This window comes from Elephas maximus, chromosome 7 (assembly GCF_024166365.1).
Source record: "Elephas maximus indicus isolate mEleMax1 chromosome 7, mEleMax1 primary haplotype, whole genome shotgun sequence".
Classification (NCBI taxonomy): domain Eukaryota; kingdom Metazoa; phylum Chordata; class Mammalia; order Proboscidea; family Elephantidae; genus Elephas; species Elephas maximus.
In genome coordinates this window covers 65,745,101-65,765,580 of record NC_064825.1, presented here as the reverse complement: position 1 = coordinate 65,765,580, position 20,480 = coordinate 65,745,101, and the positions used below count along the sequence as shown (strand labels likewise).

The window sequence follows — 20,480 nt, the reverse complement described above, 5'->3', positions numbered from 1 at the left end:
CTATAGCATTTTACACAGTACAGTCATGTGCTGCATAACATCCATTTGGGCAACGTCTGACTGCATATACATCCGTGGTCCCATAAGGTCATAATCGAGTTAAGAAATCCCTATCAGAGAATGGGACATAGTGGGCATAACCAAACACAGCAAATGCAGCAGCTTCCTGATTGTGCTGCCAGGTGTATAATGGCACAGTACCATATAACCTATAATACATGTCTCGATAGTCATAATAAATGGCCTATGTTACTGGCTTATGTATGTACTGTACTTTCTACCATTATTTAAATGTGAACTTTCCCTACTTACAGATAAAAAGTTTACTGTACAATAGTATATGCTTTGACTCATAGGCAGCAGCATCCAATCTCGTGTATTGCATGTCTCTTGAGTGTTGTAGTGTTATCTCTCTGTTTAATTTTCTTTCAAAAATATTATCATGAAGTACATCATGGTTTCCAAATACAGCAAAATCACATAACACCCTATTTCACAGAACATATACTGGACGTTAAGCAATGCATGATTGTATAGTCACTTTGCTCTCCCAATTTAATCTAATCCTCCCAATAACTAAAAGAGGTAGATATTCTTTTTCTCATCTTGCAGTTGAGGAAACTGGGGCCCAAATATCTCCTCACACCAAATCTCATGTTTTTTCCATCACGTGGGTAGTATTGAAACCTTTTTTTTTAGTTGCACGACATTTCATACAAACTAATCCGCAGAATGCCAATATGTGGTGGAGAGGAAAGTGGGACTGCTCCAGTTGAAGGGAGTAGGAGGGCTATGTCCTGCACCCCTGGGCCCTCTCTCTCTTCACCTGTAGCCTTCAGGCACCTCCATGGACCCCAGCTTCACAGAGCACCATTGGAAAACCCTTGTCCTGCATTATGCTGCCTATGGTCAGTCTCAGCCTTCTGGTTATGGATTGTTGTATGGTTTATCCATGGTGTTACCAATGCCATTCGAAGCCCTGGTAGAAATACAGTAACTAACACCTATCCAACATTAACAAGCAGATCACCAGATGTAAAATTAGGACCAAATTTTAAAAAGAAGCACCAGATTTTAAAAAGCACCAAATTAAAAAAAATAATAATCTTTAGAGGAAATTTTTTGAAAATGTACTATATACATCTCTGCTTTTAAACTTTATTAAAGCATATTAAAAACACTAGGAAAAACTTATCTTAAAATTTCACCCACAACCCCATAAATTCTGAAAAAGTAACAATTTACATTCTTTCCAATACTTGTCAATATTTATAATTTTTCACAATTGATTTGATGGTAGATATCACTTCCTGTTTTTCTACTTTTTAACATAATTTAATAACTAATTTCATACATTTTGACTTGTCATAATATTTATCATTTAATGGGTACATAATCCCTTTGTTTTGATATATCTATTGTTGGGTATGTCAGATGTTTATAGTTCTTTTAACTATGATTAACAACCCTACTATAAACTTTGCACTTGCAGTTTTATTCTTTCTTCCTTTAAGTTATTCCCTTGGAATAAATTCTCAGACTTGAGATTCACTGGGTCAAAGTGTAGAAACATTTGCATTTACCAAATTACTACCAGTTTATAAAGCTGCCTACAAAGACTGAGTGTATATCTTTCTCTGAAGCATTACCAGCACTGGGCTTTGCTTTGCTTTGCTTTTGTTCCTTATGAGCCAAAATATAGTTAAGAACCAGATAATCAAATAACAACAATGACAATAATGTATTATTATTATTGTGAATAATCATGTATGAAATAGTACTTCATTATTATTCCAATTAATTTGCTAACAAGTTCAACATAAATTTTAAAAAATATTTATTTACCATTTTTATTACTGGGTCAATTAGCTACTTGTTTCTTTGCCCACATGTCCATTGAGTCTTTAGTTTTTTGTTTGTTTTTGTTGGTAATATGTACATTTTTTTATACATTATCGATATTAAAATTTCATCTGCTATATTTTTCTCAGTGCTTATTCTTTTTGTTGTTGTTGCTTTTTAACAAGTTTTGTGTTATTTCAGAGAAGTTGTAAAGTATATGATACTTTCTTGCCTATCTTTTCCTTTGAAATATCTTTTATTATTTCAATTATTATAAAAATATTACTTCTCCTTAATTAGGGTTACAAATATATTTTCTACTAGTTTGTCTCTAGTTTGATTTATTCATATTTATTTTGCTAATACCTTTGAAATTTATTTTAAGGTATAGGTATTTTAAGATTTATTTCCAAAAAAATCAAAAACCAAACCCATTGCTGTCGAGTTGGTTCTGACTCATAGTGCCCCAATAGAACAGAGTAGAACTGCCCCATAGGATTTCCAAGGAGTGGCTGGTGGATTCGAATTGCTGACCCTTTTGATTAGCAGCCTGAGCTCTTAACCACTGTACCACCAGACCCCCACTTCCTGTAATCTCAATAATATTTTAACAGTTTTTACATTTGTGTTATTTTATGGTTTATACAATCATATGTTACATACTTCTGTATATATACCAAAGACTGGTTTTGGACTCTTGATTCTGTTTTATTCTGATCCATACTATATACCATTTCAATTGTTGCTGCTTTATCATATGTTCTAGTATGCAATGGGACTAGTTTTCCCTCATTGCTCTTCTTTTTTAGAGTATTTGTTGACATTCTAGATACAGAGATTTAGTGCAAAATAATGGAAAGAGCAATTGGACAAGAAGTCAGGAAATTTGATTTCATGTCTCAGTCCAGATACCAATTAATGGAGTCTTTAAATACGTTCCTCAACCTCTCTGGGCCTCTGTTTCCTCTTGGACTAGATGATTTTATAAGTCTCATTTAACTCTAACCTTCTAAGATTCAAGGATTCCAGATTCTTCCAGTCTGCCTCTTTTCTGCCTGTTTCTCTAAATGAAATTTATACCACTTTGTACTATATTTTAATTGTGATTGCTCTAAAGCCAGCTACAAATTAGATTCAGAAGAACTGCTCTTGTTTGTTTTCACAGTTTATAGACTTTTGAATTATTTAATTTGTAAACATTTAGTTCTCATGCAGGCACATTATTTGTCCCTCTATTAATATAGTTTTTCCTCTAAAAGATTTGAGATTATTTGTATAGGTCTTCCATATCTCTTGTTCTGCCACGTTCTATATGATTAACATTTTTGCTTGTTCATTTATGAAGAAGGTTCTTTTTCATTAGATTTTCTAGTTGATAATTAGTAGCATAGATGAATACTGCTTGGTTGTTAAACATATTGTATAATATGACTACTATTTACAAATGGTAGCGTGATTACTACAGCAATTAACTAGCATGATTTCTATATCTAGAGGGATCACTATGTGCCAGGTACTATGCTAAGCATTTGACAATGTTTCACTTAATGCTTACAACAACCCTGGAATATGGGCCGTATTATCCCGATTTTACAAACGAGGAAATTAAGGCTCAGGGTGGTAAAGGTCACATGGTTATTAATTGCCACAGCCAGGAGTGGAATCCAGATGTATCTAACTCCAAAGGCTCTTGACCACTGTATAAAACACTTCTCTTTTTCAAATTCACAGTCAAACCATGTTATTTTTATTTTATCCCATTCACCTTTTGTCTTCTTTGTGTGAATGTGAGCACCTGTGTGTATCTCTACCTGTTTTATTACTTTGGCAAGATACTCTAATGCAATAACAGTGATGAGGAGAACACATGCCTTTTTTTCTGTTTTTAATTACTTTTTTTTTTAATGTTTTTCTTCAAGGACCACATTGTATCTTTTTACTCAATAGCTGTACTTTTATTTACAGGAAATATTCATTCTTCCAAGTTTAAAGATTTATATTGAATTTTATCAATTATGTTTCGGATATCTATTGAAAGAATCATATGTACTATATCATTTAAGGAACTCTGGTGGCATAGTGGTTAAGAGCTCAGCTGCTAACTAAAAGGTCGGCAATTCAAATCCACCAGCTGCTCCTTGGAAACCCTATGGGGCAGTTCTACTCTGTCCTACAGGGTCTCTATGAGTTGGAACTAACTCAATGGCACCTAACAACAACAATGTATCATTTAACATATTAATTAGTAATTTTCCATATGTAGAAATAAACCTTGCGTTCCTGGAATAAAACTTATTGGTCATGATGCATTTCTTTTATATATATAAAAAAATTTATATACTCTACTAAATTCTGTGTATCGGTACTCTTTTAAAGTATTCTGCAATTTTTCTTTACTGGTTAACTTTAAGATAAATTGGTGTGACATAGAAGCCCCCAAAGATCTAATAACACATGGGAGAGAGAAGCATGTTTCACTCTTGAGTAACAATTTCGAGATGAGCTGTTCAGTTCAGCAGGTGGCTCTACTCCACATGATAATTTGGGGAATCTAGTTTCTTCTCCATTGTCATTTTGCCATTCCCAGAAGTGTTATACCTGTCTAGATGGTCAAAGCTGAATTGTGGGCAAATCTGTGTTCCAGCTTGTGGGGAGGAAAAAGGGTAGAAGTACAGAGAAAGCAAGTTTAAAAAAAAAAAAAAATGTAGGGCAGCAGTTGCACACATTTCTTCAGCTCCCATTGCACTGGTGATGACGTGGTCGTGTGGCCATACCTAGCAGCAAGAGAAACCCCTGTGTTTTAGAAGAATTCTGAACAGATTGTGAAAGCTGGCCTGAAATGGGAGAGATTAGAGGCAGGTAAACCAGGTTAAGAGGATTTGGAAGTAGCCTGGTGAGAGTGATGAGACTGTAGACCAAGATAAGCAGGTGGGGATGTGAGGAGGAAAGGTTTAAGACCTCTCTGGAGGTCAGCTTGGCAGGACTTCGTGAAGGAATAGGGTCAAGAGGGGAGCCAGGTACCTGTCTGCATGGCCATGTGGGTGATGGTGCTGTTAATCAGGATTCAAAGCACAGGAGGAGGAGTTGCTCACTTGTGAGGAACTCCTTCCTCAAGAAGGAAGACGATGAGTTTGGTTTGGACATGTCAAATATCGTTGAGCAAGAGTCTGACAGTCCTGGCTTTGCATCCTGGCTCTACTAGTAACTGGGACCTTGGGGAATCTAATTGCTGAGACTTAGTTTCCTAGTTTTCTGTTTCTCCAGAAAACGTTCTTAGCAATACTTAATTTGCAGAGCTATTATAAGGAATAGATGAGAAAGTGGGCATAATGCATCGTTGATGTTCAATGAATGGGGACCACTGAAATGATTTTTATGATCCTTATCCAGGTGGCAATGTCTAGGAGGTAGGTAGATAGCTGAACCTGGATTTTTAGAGAGGTGTGGGCAGAACAGTGCATTGAATGGGCCAGTCCTTCTAGGCACCCCCGATACGGGGCTCGAAGCCCTTAAGTCTCAGGCAGGGAAGGCCTTCCTGAGAAGACAGATCTGAAGAAAGTTATTCCCCAACTAGTAGTTTTGGCCTATTGGGGCAATGTTGGGGCTTAAAGCATCTTTAACTAGAACTCCAAAAATTACTTTTCCAAATCCCTAAGATATCCAGAAACAAATGTTTTTAATTGGAATGAGCTAGTACAGGCAGGTATTTAGAAAATAGTTGTATTTTTCTTGTTAAAAATGGCTGATGATGTCCATTATCAAAACATTCAACCAAGAGTGAAAAATACAAAGAAGATAGTAAAAAAAATACTTACACCAAATATCCCCTTCCCCACAAATACAGGAAGGAGGGAGTTTAAGCTATCTGTACTTTTTTGAAGTAAAAAGTGTTAAAGTTTAATTGAACTTCAATTAAAGTGAAGTGAAACTGTAGGGATTGCTGAATTTTGGTAATTGTTTCCTCCCCAAAAGATGTATTAGTTTCCAAAAGTTAAAAAATATATATATTATGAAATATATTGATGGTTTGGAGTCATTGAGGTATTTCCATTACCTGTTTCAAATGTTGTAGTACCTATTGACTTCCTGCAGGAAAAGATGAGAATGTCATTATTTCTAAGCATTTTCATATTTCTTCCTACCTTTCCATTTCTACCTATACAAATGTTATTCTTTTTCTATTTTCAAGGTGATAGCATTTACATTCTATTCTATAACAATAACTTCCACAGTTGTTTAGCCTTACACTTGCATGTGAAAAGGATTTCATGCTCCCCACCAGTCCCTTTAACGTGGAACACCACTCCCGAGTTTATTATTTTGATTTGTCTTGTTTAGCTGGACTTCCTACAATAGTTTTCCTAAATCAGATCAGAGGTGCTATGTTCCCTGAGTTTTAACATGTTTGAAAATATTGTCTTTATTCTTTAAGGACAGCTTGAATGGTTATAAAATTCTTGGATCACTCTTTGCCTCAAACTTTTGTAGATGTTGCTCCACTGTACTCATGTTATACCTAAGTCTGAGACCTGCTGATTTCCAGTACCCCTTGATCTCTACTTCCCCTGTAAGTGGCTTATTTTTCTGTGAGGATAGTTGAGGAATCATTTCCTTACCTTTTTTTTTTTTAGCATGGTATGTTCTTTCAGTCTGCAGGCTCAGTTTTTCCCTCAATTGAGGAAAATTTTTTTCTTATATCTTTGTTCCATTTGTTTGATTCTCTACTTCAGAGACAACATAATTCATAGATTGCTCATCAGTATCTCAACTCCAGATCCGTTATTCCATCTCTGAATACTTTAATCTTTCTTTCCTTCTTTGCATTCCCTGTGCTCATTTCAATCTGCCCCCCTCCACCTTACTAATTCAGTTTGAGACTGTATCTGTTTTATTTCTTCATATTTACAATATATCGGTTAGTTCCATATTTTCTAATTTTTTGGTTAGTTCTGTTATTTTTGGTCTTCAATTTGTTTTCTTAAATTGTAATCCTCTTCCATCTTTGTGTGATCATCTTACCTCACCATTGACTTATTTTCATTTTTTTTTTTCAGGTTCTAATTTCTCCTAGAGTCAAAACATTTGTGGCATACATTTTTTATGTTTCTTGCAGCTATGTTTCCATCCTGACATCTGCCTTCTGCATGTTTCCTTCCTTCTTTCCCTTATACCTTCCCGCCTTCTTTCCTTCCCCTTTTGGCTATAGCATTTGTGCATAGTTGGCATGCCATTGTTCTCATTTTATTTCTTTTTGATCTGGACATTTCCACCTGGATCTTCTCTTTACGCAGATATATTGTGTAGGTAAATTTTCATTGACTCCTTCCTACCCCTATCTGAGATCTTTCTCTTGCCTTCAGAGCTTTAGTTCAGGGTTGGGTATTTCATGTTTGTCTGCTTTGTTCCAAAGGTTACAACAGGGTAGTACGGGGAAAGGGGAAGTTGTGATGGAGCTGTGGGCAGTAGTATTTGTGGGACTGGTTTCTGCTCTATTTCTGTAAGTCATTCACAATTTAAAACTCGGGTTTATTATACCAAATTGGGGACATATCTTATTTTCTTGGGTAGGTAGTAGTAGGTTTTGGATTGTTTCACCAATTCAGGGGAGAATTGTAGACACAACCTGCCCCAGATGTTATTTTCTCAACTTGACCCAATTCTTCCCAGCAGCTACTACTACTCCCCTGCCTGGTAAGAGAAGGAAAAGATAGAAAAATCCAAGGAGTTTGGCCCTGTGATATTTTTCAGAAGTAAAAGCTTGATTTGGGGCTTTCCATGTATCTCCTGCCACTCACTCCATCAAAGGGGCTTGCTTTATTTCTCTCTAGTCTTAACAACAACAGAAAAAAACAAACTCACTGCCATCGAGTTGCTTCTGACTCACAGTGACCCTATAGGACAGAGTAGAACTGCCCCATAGCATTTCCAAGGCTGTAAATCTTTACAGAAGCAGACTTGCACATCTTTCTCCTGTGGAGTGGCTAGTGGGTTTGAACAGCCAACCTTTTGGTTGGCGGCTGAGTACTTTAACCACTGCACCAAGGCTCCTTCTCTTTAGTCTTACTTTCTGGTAAATCCCTCCATATTGTTCAAGACAATTAACTCCGAGAGAACACTGCAATCATTCTGCTTTTCCTTTTCCTTCTTATTAAGGAAAGCGAAATGGCAGCACAGGCTGCTTTTGTTTTTGTTCCTCTTTTTTTTTTTTTTTTGCTCTTTGAAGTGTTGTTATGGTGGAATGGAGAGCCTTCCAGAGAGCCTGATTCTTCAGAGGAGGAAAAAAAGGTTATCAAGGGTGGGAGCTCTATTTCTGTCTTCTCTAGTCATCATTTTTAAAGATTATTGCCCTCTCCTGTATTTGAGAGTTCTAGTCTTTTTTTTTTTACTCTTATAGGGTCACTATGAATTGGAATCGAGTAGTTTGGTTTTGGTATCGTTTTGGTTGCTTTAAAAAAAATTTTTTTTTATTGTACTTTAGATGAAGTTTTACAGAACAAACTAGCTTCTCATTAAACAGTACATATATCGTTTTATGACATTCATTAACAATCCTACAATATGTCAACACTCTCGCTTCTCGATGTTGGGTTCCCTATTACCAGCTTTCTTGTCACCTCCTCCCTTCTAGTCCTTGCCCCTGGGCTGGTGTGCCTTTTTTGTCTTGTTTTGTTGTATGGGCCTGTCTAATCTTTGGCTAAAGGGTGAACCTCAGAAGTGACTTCGTTACTAAGCTAAAAGGTTGACTGGGGAACATACTCTTGGGGTTTCTCCAGCCCCTGCCAGGCCAGTAAGTCTGGTCTATTTTTGAGAGTTAGAATTTTGTTCTATAGTTTATAAAGAAAATGTTCTACTTTCTACTTTGGTGAATAGCATCTGGGGTCTTAAAAGCCTCTGAGCTGCCATCTAGGATACTCCACTGGTCTCACCCCTTCGGGAGCAAGGGAGAATGAAGAAAACTAAAGATTCAAGGGAAAGATTAATCCAAAGGACTAATGGACCACATCTATCACAGCCTCCACCAGGCTGAGTCCAGTACAACTAGATGGTGCCTGGCTACCACCACAGACCACACTGACAGGCATCAGCCAAAGATTGGACAGGCCCGTAAAACAAAATGAGTGTAAAGGGGCACACCAGCCCTGGGGCAAGGACTGGAAGGCAGGTGGGGACAGGAAAGCTGGTAACAGGGAACTCAAGGTTGAGAAGGGAGAGTGTTGATGTGTCGTGGGGTTGTTAATCAATATCATAAAACAATATGTGTACTAACTGTTTGATGAGAAACTAGTTCTGTAAACCTTAATCTAAAGTACAATAAAATAATAATAATAATAATAAAAGAATTTTGTTTTATGTTTTTCTCTGGCTCTGTCTGGGACCCTCTATTGTGATCCCTGTCAGAACAGCCAGTGGTGGTAGCTGGGATACCATCTAGTAGTACTGGATTCAGCCTGGTAGAAGCTTTCAAGACCCCAGACGCTACTCACCAAAGCAGAATGTAGAACATTTTCTTTATAAACTATGTTATGCCAATTGAGCTAGATGTTCCCCCAGACCATGATCCCTACAGCCCTCAGTCTAGTAATTTGGTCCCGCAGGGAGTTTGGATGTGTCTATGGAGCTTACATGAGCTTGCCTTGGACAAGTTGTGTACAAGGCAGAATTGTGTACTGTCTTACCCTTCGCCAAAGTTACCATTTATCTATTGTCCATTTGGTGTTTCTCCATCCCCATCCCACCCCATAACCATCAAAGATTGTTTCTTTATGTAAATCTTTTCATGAATTTTTATAGTAGTGGTCTCATACAATATTTGTCCTTTTGTCATTGACTTATTTCACTCAGCATAATGCCCTCCAGATTCATCTATATTGTGAGATCCTTGCGAATTTATCATTGTTCTTTATTGTTAACTAGTACTCCATTGTGTATAAGTACCATAGTTTGTTTATCCATTCATCTGTTGATGGGCAGCTGTACAATACTACAATGAACATGGATGTGCATATGTCTATTTATGTGATGGCTCTTATTTCTCTAGGCTATATTCCTAGAAGTGGGATTGCCGGATCATATGGTTTTTCTATTTCTAACTTTCTAAGGAACCGCCATTTCATTTTCCAAAATGGTTGTACCATTTTGCATTCCCCCTAGCAGTGCATAACAGTTCCAATCTCCCCACGTCCTCTCCAACATTTATTATTTTCTGTTTTGTTTTTTTTTTTAATTTGTGCCAGTTATGCCAGGGTAAGCTGGTATCTCATTGTGGTTTTGATTTACATTTCTCTAATGGCTATAAAAAAAAAAAAAAAAAGTTTTTTTTTTTAATGGCTAGTGATCTCGAGCATTTCATCATGTGTCTGTTAGCCACTTGAATGTCTTCTTTGGTGAAGTGTCTCTTCATTTCCTTTGCCTGTTTTTTAATTGGGTGGTCTTTTTATTGTAGAGGTGTTCGATTTTCCTGTAGATTTTAGAAATTAGACCGTTGTCTGATTTGTCATAGCCAAAATTTTTTCCCCATTCTGTAGGTTCTCTTTTTACTCTTTTGGTGAAGTCTTTTGATGGGCATAAGTGGTTAATTTTTAGAAGATCTCAATTATCTAGCTTGTCTTCTGGAGTTTGTGTGTTGTTAGTTATGGTTTCTATCCTGTTAATGCTGTATATTAGGGCCTCTAGCATTGATCCTGTTTTTTCTTCTATAATCTTTGTAGTTATTGGCTTTATATTTAGGTCTTTGATCCATTTTGAATTAATTTTTGTGTATGGTGTGAAGTATTGAATCCTATTTCATTTTTTTGCAGATGGATGTCCAGTTTTGCTAGCACCATTTGTTAAAAAGACTGTCTTTTTCCCATTTGAGGGACTTTGGGCCTTTGTTGAAGATCAGGTGACCGTAGGTGGATGGATTTACATCTGAGTTCTAATTCTGTTCCATTGGTCAATGTACCAGTATCAGGCTGTTTTGCCTATCACAGCTGTATAGTAGGTTCTGAGGTCAGGTAGTACCAATCCTCCTACTTTATTCTTCTTCAATAATGCTTTTCTTATCTGGGGTTTCTTCCCTTTGCATACAAAGTTGATGATTAGTTTTTCCATCTCTTTAAAGAATGTTGTTGGTAGTTGGATCGGGGTTGCATTGTATTTGTACATTGCTTTGGGTAGAATTGTTATTTTCACAGTATTGAGTCTATCTATCCATGAACAGGGTATGTTTTTCCGATACTGTAGATCTCTTTTGGTTTCTTGCGGTAATGTTTTGTAGTTTTTTTTATATCAGTCTTTTACATCCCTGGTTAGATTCATTCCTAAGTATTTTATTGGGGGGGGGGGGCTATTATAAATGGTATTGTTTTCATGATTTCCTTTTTGTCATTTCTTTATTGCCATATAGGAATCCAACTGATTTTTGTATGCTTGTCTTGTATTCTGCTACTCTGCTGAATCTTTCTACTAATGCCAGTAGTTTTCTTGTGGAGTCTTTAGGTTTTCTATGTATAGTATCATATCGTCCTCAAATAGGAACAGTTTTACTTCTTCCCTACCAATTTAAAAGATGCCCTTTATTTCTTTTTCTTGACTTATTGCTCTAGCTAGGACTTCTAGCACAATGTTCAACAGGTGTAGTGATAAAGGGCATCCTTCTCTTGTTCCTGTTCTCAAGAGGAGTGTTTTCAGCCTCTCTCCATTAAGAATGATATCAGCTGTTGATTTTGTATAACACTGATTTTGTGTAGGTGCCCTTTATTATATTGAGGAATTTCCCTTCTATACCTGTTTTATTGAGAATTTTTACCAGGAATGGGTGTTGGACTTTGTTGAATGCCTTTTCTGCATTGATTGAGATGATCATATGATTATTTTATTTATGTGGTGGATTACGTTAAGTTCCTAACGTCGAACCATCCTTGCATACCTGGTATGAATCCCACTTGGTCATGGTGTATTTTTTTGGTATGATGCTGAATTCTGTTGGCTAGAATTTTGTTGAGAATTTTTGCATGTATATTTATGAGAGATATTGGTCTGTAATTTTCTTTTTTTGTGGTGTCTTTGCCTGGTTTTGGTATCAAGGTTATGCTGGCTTCATGGAATGAATTTGGAAGTATCCCTTCCTTTTCTATGTTCTAAAATAGTTTGAGTGCTACTGGTATAAGCTCTTCTCTGAGTATTTGGTAGAATTCTCCAGTGAAGCTGTCTGGGCCAGGACTTTCTCATTGGGAGTTTTTTTTTTTTTTTTTAAACTTTTCAATCTCTTGTTATGAATCTGTTGAGATTTTCAACATCATTTTGTGTTAGCCTTGGTAGGTAGTGTGTTTCTAGAAATTTGTCCATTTCCTCTAGGTTTTCAAATTTGTTGGAGTATAGCTTTCCATAGTACTCCATTATGGTCATTTTTATTTCAGTTGGGTCTGTTGTAATGTCCCCCATTTCATTTCTTATTTGGGTTATTTGCATCCCCAACTGTTTTTATAAATTTGCCCAGTATTTTGTCAATACTTTCAAAGAACCAACTTTTGGTTTTGTTGATTCTTTCTATTGTTTTTCTATTCTCTATTTCATTTATTCCTGCTCTGGTCTTTTTTATTTTCTTTCTTCTGGCACCTGTGGGCTTCTTTTGCTGTTCTCTATTTGTTGGAGTTGGGTAGCTAATGTTTTGATTTTTTCCCTTCCATTTTTGATGTGTGAATCTATTCCCATAAATTTACTCTGAGCACTGCCTTTGCTGTGTCCCAAAGGTTTTAGTATGATGTGTTTTCATTCTCATTTGATTCTAAGAATTTTTTTATTCCATCTTTGATTTCTTCTATTACCAGTGGTTTTTAAGCAGGGTGTTATTGAGCTTCCATGTAATTGATTTTTTTCCCTTACTCTTCCCATTGTTAATTTCTACTTTGATGGCATTGTGATCAGAAAAGATATTTTGTATTATCTCAATGTTTTGGATTTGGTTGAGGGTTGCTTTGTAGCCTAAGATGTGGTCTATTCTGTAGAATGTTCCATGTGCATTGGAAAAGAATGTGTGCTTTGCAGCCGTTGAGTGGAGAGTTCTGTATACATCTACAAGTTCACGTTGGCTGATTGTGGCCTTTAGATCTTCTGTATCTTTGTTGAGTTTCTTTCTCGATGTTCTGTCCTTTACCCAAAGTGGTGTGTTGAAGTCCCCTACTATTATTGTGGAGTTGTCAAATTCCCTTTTCAGTGCTGTTAGAGTTTGTTTTATGTATTTTGGAGCCCTGTTATTGGGTGCATAGGTATTTATTATGGTTATGTCTTCATGATGGATCATCCCTTTAATGGTTATGTAATGTCCTTCTTCAACTTTTACAGTGAATCTTGTTTTAAAGTGTGTTTTCTATGGGATTAGTGTTGTCACTTCTGCTCTGTTTTGGTAGCTCTTTAATATTTTTTTTCCATCCTTTCTTTTTAAATAAATTTACATCTGTTTCTAAGGCATGTCTCTTATACACAAGTATATTGATGGATCCTGGTTTTTTATCCACTCTGTCACTGTGTCTTTATGGGTGCATTTAGGTCATTTATGTTCGGTGTAATTATTGATAGGTGTGAGTTTAATTATTGATAGGTAAAAGTTTATTGCTGTCATTTTGTAGTGCTTTTTGTGTGTGTGTGTGGTGCTGATGTTTGCTTTGTTCCTCTTACTCTCCTGCACTGAATTCCCTTTTCTGTAGTTTTTTTTTCATTTATTTTGTTTCTGTAGATTTTATATTTACTGAGACTTTATGTTTTTCTTGTTTATTTTGATGAGTAAATTGGTTAACTTTCTTTGTGCTTACCTTGAAATTTACCCTTATCTTCCTAGGTTTGAACCAGTCTTTTATTAGTTTCACCTTGCCTTCCTCTCCAATAGAAAATTCTATGCCTAAACCGTTTACTCCCTCTCTTATTATTCTGATGTCGTTGTCATTTACAGATTAGCCTCTCTGGTTCTCTGCTGTAAATCTTTTAGTTCTGAATAATCCTTGAAAGTTCTTTTCCGAGGTTGATATCTGGCTGGTGCAATCTTGTGTCCTAGATTTAGTCTGTGGTCTGATGTTGTTCGTTCTCAAACTGAAGGACTCACTTTAATAATTCTTGTAAGTCTGGTTTGGTTTTTACATATTCCTTTAATTTCTGTTTATCTGGAAATGTCCTAATTTCACCATCATATTTGAACAGGAGTTTTGCAGAATACATTATTCTTGGCTGACAATTTTTTTTTCAATTTTGTATATGTCATCCCATTGCCTTCTTGCCTGCATGGTTTCTGCTGAGTAATCGGAGTTTAGTCTTATTGTTTCCCCTCTGTATGTGACTTTTTGTTTTTCTCATGCTGCTCTCAGGATTCTTTCTTCATCTTTGGTTTTAGCGAGTGTGATTATGTTATGCCTTGATGATTTTCTTTTGGGGTCTCTCCTATGTGGGGTTCGTTGAGCTTCTTGGATGGTCAGCTTTTCATCTTTCATGATATTAGGGGAGTTTTCTGTCAGCGATTCTTCAATGATCCTCTCTGTGTTTTTCATTTTCTCCGCCTGTTCTGGAACTCCAATCTACTCACAAATGTTTGCTTTTGATGATATCCCACATGATTCCCAGTGTTTCTTCATTTTCCTTCTTTCTGATTTTTCCTCAAAGTGGTAGCCAAGTATTTGTCTTCAATTTTACTGATCCTGTCTTCCATTGTTTCAAACCTGCTCCTTAGACCTTCTGTGACATGGTCCATTTCTGAAATCTTTGTTATATTTTGGATTTCTAATTGATGTTTGTGTGGTTTCTAGTTGTGAATTTATTTTGACATTTTGTTCATGTATTATTTTCCTGAATTCTTCCATAGTTTTGTCTGCCTTTTCCATGATTTTGTCTATTTTTTCCTCATTTTTGTCTGCTTTTTACTTCAGCTCTTGGATAGCTCTGAATATTAGAGATTTGAATTCCCTATCAGGTATTTCCAGTGCCTTTTCTTCTGCTGGAAAGTCATCTTGTGTTTTATTTTAGATGTCTACTAGAACCATCCTGTCCTGTTTTTCTAGTATGTTTTGATATTGTCTGCTGTCTTCAGGACATTCAGTAGTTATTTTCTTCATTTATTGATTTTGGGCTTGTTTGTTTCATCCTGATTTTTTTATTTGGTTATGTCTGAGCAGATGGGCTGTGCTTTCTTTGTTGTTTGCTCATCTGTGGACATGATTCTTCTCCCCACCTTGTCCAATGGGCAGGGCCAGTTGCTCAGCTGTGGTGCAGCAAGACAGGTCCAGCTGAAGGGGAGGGGCTGGGATGGGTTGTTTGTGGCATATACTGGGGCTGACAGAGTGGGGCCAGGGGTAAGTGCAGAGCAGGTTCTGGTAGTCTGTGCCAGTGCTGCCTGGGGGTGCTATGTTCAGTGCACAGTTAAGATAGGCAGGAGGGAGGGGAGAGGTTGTGATGTGTGGAGCTAAGTGGGTATGGGAAAGAAGAGAAAGAGGAAAGAGAAACAGGAGCCAAAAAATAAAAGTACTGAGGGAGCCTGCCATTGGAGTGGAGAGCCAAGAAACCAAGAAATGAAAAAAAAAAAAGAAAAGGAGGAAAAAAAAAAAAGAGGAATGCCCCCAGGGATCCCACTGGCAACTAGAGAAGTGGCTCCCAGGCCTCGGGGCACAGCCTGTCCAGAAGCGGCAGAGATGGCACACAGCACCAGGTATTCAGGAAACAGGATAAGAAGGAAAGTAGAGAGAGATGAGAAACCCAGAAATGAAAGAAAAAAAGAGAGAGAGAATAAATAAATAAAAATTTTAAAAAAAAGGAAATGCCCCTAGGGATTAGAAAGCAAACAAAAAAAAAAGTGGCCCCCCCGGGATCCCATTAGCATGGTGGTGTGGACAAGGGAAGCGATTCACCAACTGAGCAGCATTTCACAACCTGTCAGGAAGAAGCAGAGATGGCACACGGAGCCAGGTGTTCAAAAGAAAGGAAGAGGAGGAGGTGAGAGAGAGGGAAGAAACCAAAAGAAGCAAAAAAAAAAGCAACACCAGCAACAAAGAAATGACACTGAAGGAGCCAGCTGGTGTGGGTGTGGTGAATCCTAGTGGCACAGAGCCAGCACCTCCCCAGCCAAGTGACCTCGGCCCGATGGGAAGTGGTGGAGGCTGAGCGGAAGGAAGGGTAGGGGGTGGGAAAACATGTATCGCTGGTTACCAGGTGCTCTATCTCCTGATGGAAGCTACTTTCCTGTACTCCTTGTCCACTGATTTCTGACAGGAGTCCAGGATGGCAAATCTGTACTGCATTAGCTGATAGGGAATCACCACTCCGTATCTCTCCTCACTCTCTGTTCTCTGTCAGTTTCTTATTCCATTGTGTACTTGGTTAATTCTTTATCTCTTTGTTTGAAATTTAGGGTTCCAGAACTGATGTTTGTCTCTGTTTTACTTAGTTTTTGGGGTCTTTGCTGTGAAGGGATGGCATGGTGCTTCTGTCTATAGCGTCATGTTGGCACCACCTCTGGCTTAAAATGTTTTATTGTTGTTATTGTGTTACTTTGGTGTTACTATGGTGTTTAACAGAGCTAAATGCCATATTTACTTCTTGTTGTTGCTGTTCAACCAAAGGGACTTTTCTAGCCAAAAGTCCCTGGATGGCTTTCATGTGATTACTAGACCTTGTGTGCTTCAATCAATCATATAGCTTTCTTCGGAGCCTACTGCTTAATTGGCTTTCTGCTGGGTAAAGTGAGGATACATGATGAAAAATGAGGCCAGAGTTGCCACAAGGTTTATCACCTGTCATATAGAAACATCAGATCCTGGAGACAGAGCCCAAAGGCTGACAGTAACTAAGAGACTACCTAGTGCAATCTTATATCCAAAGAAGCATCCCTGACTGCCCTATATCTAACAGGTGGGCCCTCCAGCCTTTGCTTGGATACCTTGAGTAACAGGAAACTCAGGAACACCACTCTGCTATTGGAAAGTTCAAAGTATTTAAGCATTCTTTACCTTAAGTCAAACTATACGTCCTTTTCTCTCTGCATGGTCTCCCTTTGAGGCTTACATTCACATGGCTCCCAATCTTGACTCCCTTTAGATGATTACCACAGCTATGCCTATAGCCATGATCTCTAGTCTGACCTATAATCCTGGAAAATGATTGTGCAGATTGGAAAGCTGCTGGGCCAAAACCCACAAGAGACAGTAAAACACGGATAAATATAAAGTCCTGCATGCAAATGGCGAGTATCCATTGTACAGGATGAGGCTCATGTAAAAGATTTGAAGGTTTTACTTAACCCTAAATTTACTGTGAGCTGATAATAAGGCATAGAAAGTATATGCTACATGAATAACAAACACCAATGCCATGGACATTTGCCAGCATCCTCCTGTGCTAAAAGCTTGTTAAAGCACATCCAGACAGCAATGAACAAGAATGTATACAGGCAGGTGGTAATGTCTGGAGGCCATGGCCCATAATGGACAACAATGAGCAGCTGGAAAAATTGGGCTAGAGCCTGAGCAGGAAGCTTTTGAGAGGCACAAGAACTATCTTCAAACAAGAGAAAAATTAATGAAAAATAAATACTTGGTTTGTTCTTTCTGCCTTCAAAGCAGACCTGAATAGTTTTAGAAGGCAGCAAAAGGATGTTCGTTGGGTCTGTTGACTAGGTGGCATCTATATTTCTGAGATCTGTAAAAGATCTCATGACCTTAGCTTTAGCCTGGAAAATACCTGTTTGTATTCTTATCCATGGGGGTATGGAATCAGATGCTGATTTCTAGGTAGTACACAGAAGGTGAAACTTTTTAATTCACTTGAGGAAAAATAGTTGGAAAACAGGTCCCCTGAGAAGCCTGCCAAAGAGTGGGGACTTTCCCAACCATTATAGGCAAGCGGACAGCCAGCTAACTTCCAGCTGTCAGAAACCACCATGTGATCCCAGGCACAACAGCCTGTTTGATACTGTGGGGAGCAATGGAAAACACACAGACTTTGGAGTCAGAAAGACCTTGGTTTGAAGTCTGGCTGTATCATTTACTAGTTCTGAGACTTTGCACAAGTTAATGGACCTTACTGAGTCTTGGTTTACCCATCTGTAAAATGGGATGATTAAATTCTAGCTCATTGTGGGAATAAAGTAAGGTAGTAATTATAAAGTCCCTGGCATATAAGTAGGTGTTTATAAATGTTATAGTTCTTCTTTGCCCCTACAGCTCATTTCCACAGTACTACTGTGATTACAAATAGACATATTATAAGGAAGTACTTCTTTTTCTTTTTTCAGGGCTCCCTTCTGAACTCTCCCCTGCTATTGAGGAGGAAGAGTCAAAGAGTGGCTTGGATGTCATGCCCAATATTTCTGACGTGCTGCTGCGCAAACTGAGGGTCCACAAGTCTCTCCCTGGAAGGTAAAATCAGGGTGTGGGCTGCATTAGAGCCTGTATTGGGTGGTACTTGTATTAGATTCAAGGTGGGACACTAAGCAGCATCACCCTTGGTCCCTGACCCCAGAAAGGCCAGTGTCCACTGGTCTAAACCAAAACCCAAACCCGTTGCCATCAAGTCAATCCTGACTCACAGCAACACTATAGGACAGATTAGAACTGCCCCATATGGTTTCCAAGGAGCACCTGGTGGATTCAAACTGCCTACCTTTGGGTTAGCAGTCATAGCTCTTAACCATTATGTCACCAGGGTTTCCAATTCATCCAAAGCAAAAAGAATAATTAAAGGCCAGGTGGGATAATTCCAACTCAAGGAGCAGGTACGGCCCACAGGTGGGCAGAGCCAATGAGGGTGCCGGAGGCTCATGGAAGCAGGGGGTGGTGGGCTTTGGGCCAGGAGACAGAGATTTCAATCCCAGATGTACCCTTTACCTATATCTGGGAGATTCTAGGTCAGGTATCTGTGTAGATAGAGATGCAGAACATTTGGGAGCATATGAAGAAGGATTGCTTAGAATCCCTGCCAGGCTTCTTCCACACGTGAGGAAAAAGTAACCTTGTTTTTGAGCCTACACATTCTCATCTATACAATAGGGGTAATAATCACACAGTCACTGGTAGGATCCTGAGCAAGTTAAATGAACTGTATGTGAGCAGGGGCTTAAGACGGTGTTAGCATTAATAGGCCCTTGATACCTGCATTGAAAAGTGAATCATTTGGGGTATAAAGGAGACAAGAGAGGGGACTACTAAGCAACAGGGACTAGGTGGGTAACTGCAGGTGAGGCCTACAGCTGAGTCCAACTCCTGTGAGATTGAACTGTTTGTGGGAAAACACCATTGGTAGGATAAATCAGGTATGACAAAGTTTCCAACTTTTGAGGGTAAATATGAAAGGAGAACATATTTTGCCAAGTGAGTATGATGTGTGCAAATTCCTCACTGCAGTCATCTAAAACAGAATCACCAGGGCAATACTCAGAGGGACCTAGCAACAAGATGAGTATCAGGGAAAGTGCTAGAAACAAACAATAAGCAGGCAGCACCACAGCTGGAAGAGGACAGGGGCTGGGTTGGTGCAGTTGGGGGAAGGTAGAGAGGTGTGTCCAGAGGCAGGAAACCCAAGGAGAAGCACTTGTAAGTGCTGCAAGTTACAGAGCATGCATATATGCTGTGTGTCTTTTGGTGTTTGTGACAGCCCAGTGAGGCAGAAAAGGAAGACTTTGTTGTATTCTATTTTGTTGTCAGTGAGGGAACAGAAGTGAAGCAACTTGCTGACAAGTGAGAGTCAGGAGTTGAACTCAGGTCCTTCTGGAGGCCCATAGCTCTGCCTTTCTCTCCCCCACCCCCCAGTTATCTATGCCAGTTTTCAAGGTACAGGTATTTGCATTGGGAGCTGGTCACATCACGTGGCTTCCTTGCCTAAGCCCCACCTCCCTGAGTCCTTAGGGCATTCTACATTTTTTTAAAAAAGTATGTTCTGTAGCATAAATGCAAAGTGTGAGTCATCGACAATAGAAAAAAGAAGCTTGGTTAATAATTTAGGAAAATGCGCACATAATATTCAAAGAAACCCAGGAGTCAGAGGCAAACTCAGCCAATTTTGATAAACCATTTAGATAGTATGTGAATGTTCTACATGGCAGTTAAGGTTATGTTAGCCTGCAAAGTAAAGGGGCTGATGGGTGGAGATGTGGCAAGAATTATAGCTATCACACATGTTTGTGCTTGTTTATCCCGTGTTCTGTACTCTGCTGACTTCCTGGTCATGGGGTTCTCTTGCCTTATCCTGACAGGAAGGCTCTCACAGGGGTGAAAACCAGCCCCTTGCAGAGATGGCTGACCCCTACCTCTGCTCTCAGGGTCCCTCTGCACCCATCAGAGGGAGGAAGCTGTGTTTCCTGAGAGTCTCAATGGTGGCAGGCTCTGTTGCCAAGTCTTGTGACGTTGATAGGACACCTCCCAGCCCTCCTCACCTCAGCACAGGAAGGGGCTATGCATTATTTACATTGTCTGGGTTTCAGAAAGGGGCCAGGGTTAGTTACTAGCAAGAGCACAGCAGCAGAAGCCAGCAGAGTAGGCAGGCACAGGAAAGGACTGCTTACTGTTGGGAAGGCCTGGTTCTAAGGGAACACATATGAGGAGCCTCTCAGAGTGACACCACTCTACCAGCTAGGCCTTTCCTGCCCACCCTCTGAATCCAGCAGTCAAAGGGGCTTCTCAGTCTTG

The 20,480-nt window shown here is 38.7% G+C and overlaps 1 protein-coding gene across 1 annotated transcript in view; it reads left to right on the top strand.

Annotated features, from left to right (window-relative positions):
* IRAG1 (inositol 1,4,5-triphosphate receptor associated 1) overlaps positions 1-20,480 on the top strand; it is a 155,990-nt gene that overhangs the window by 94,711 nt on the left and 40,799 nt on the right. The window contains 1 exon segment of the mRNA XM_049890380.1: positions 18,092-18,215. Within this exon segment, the coding sequence (XP_049746337.1) occupies positions 18,092-18,215 (124 nt within the window).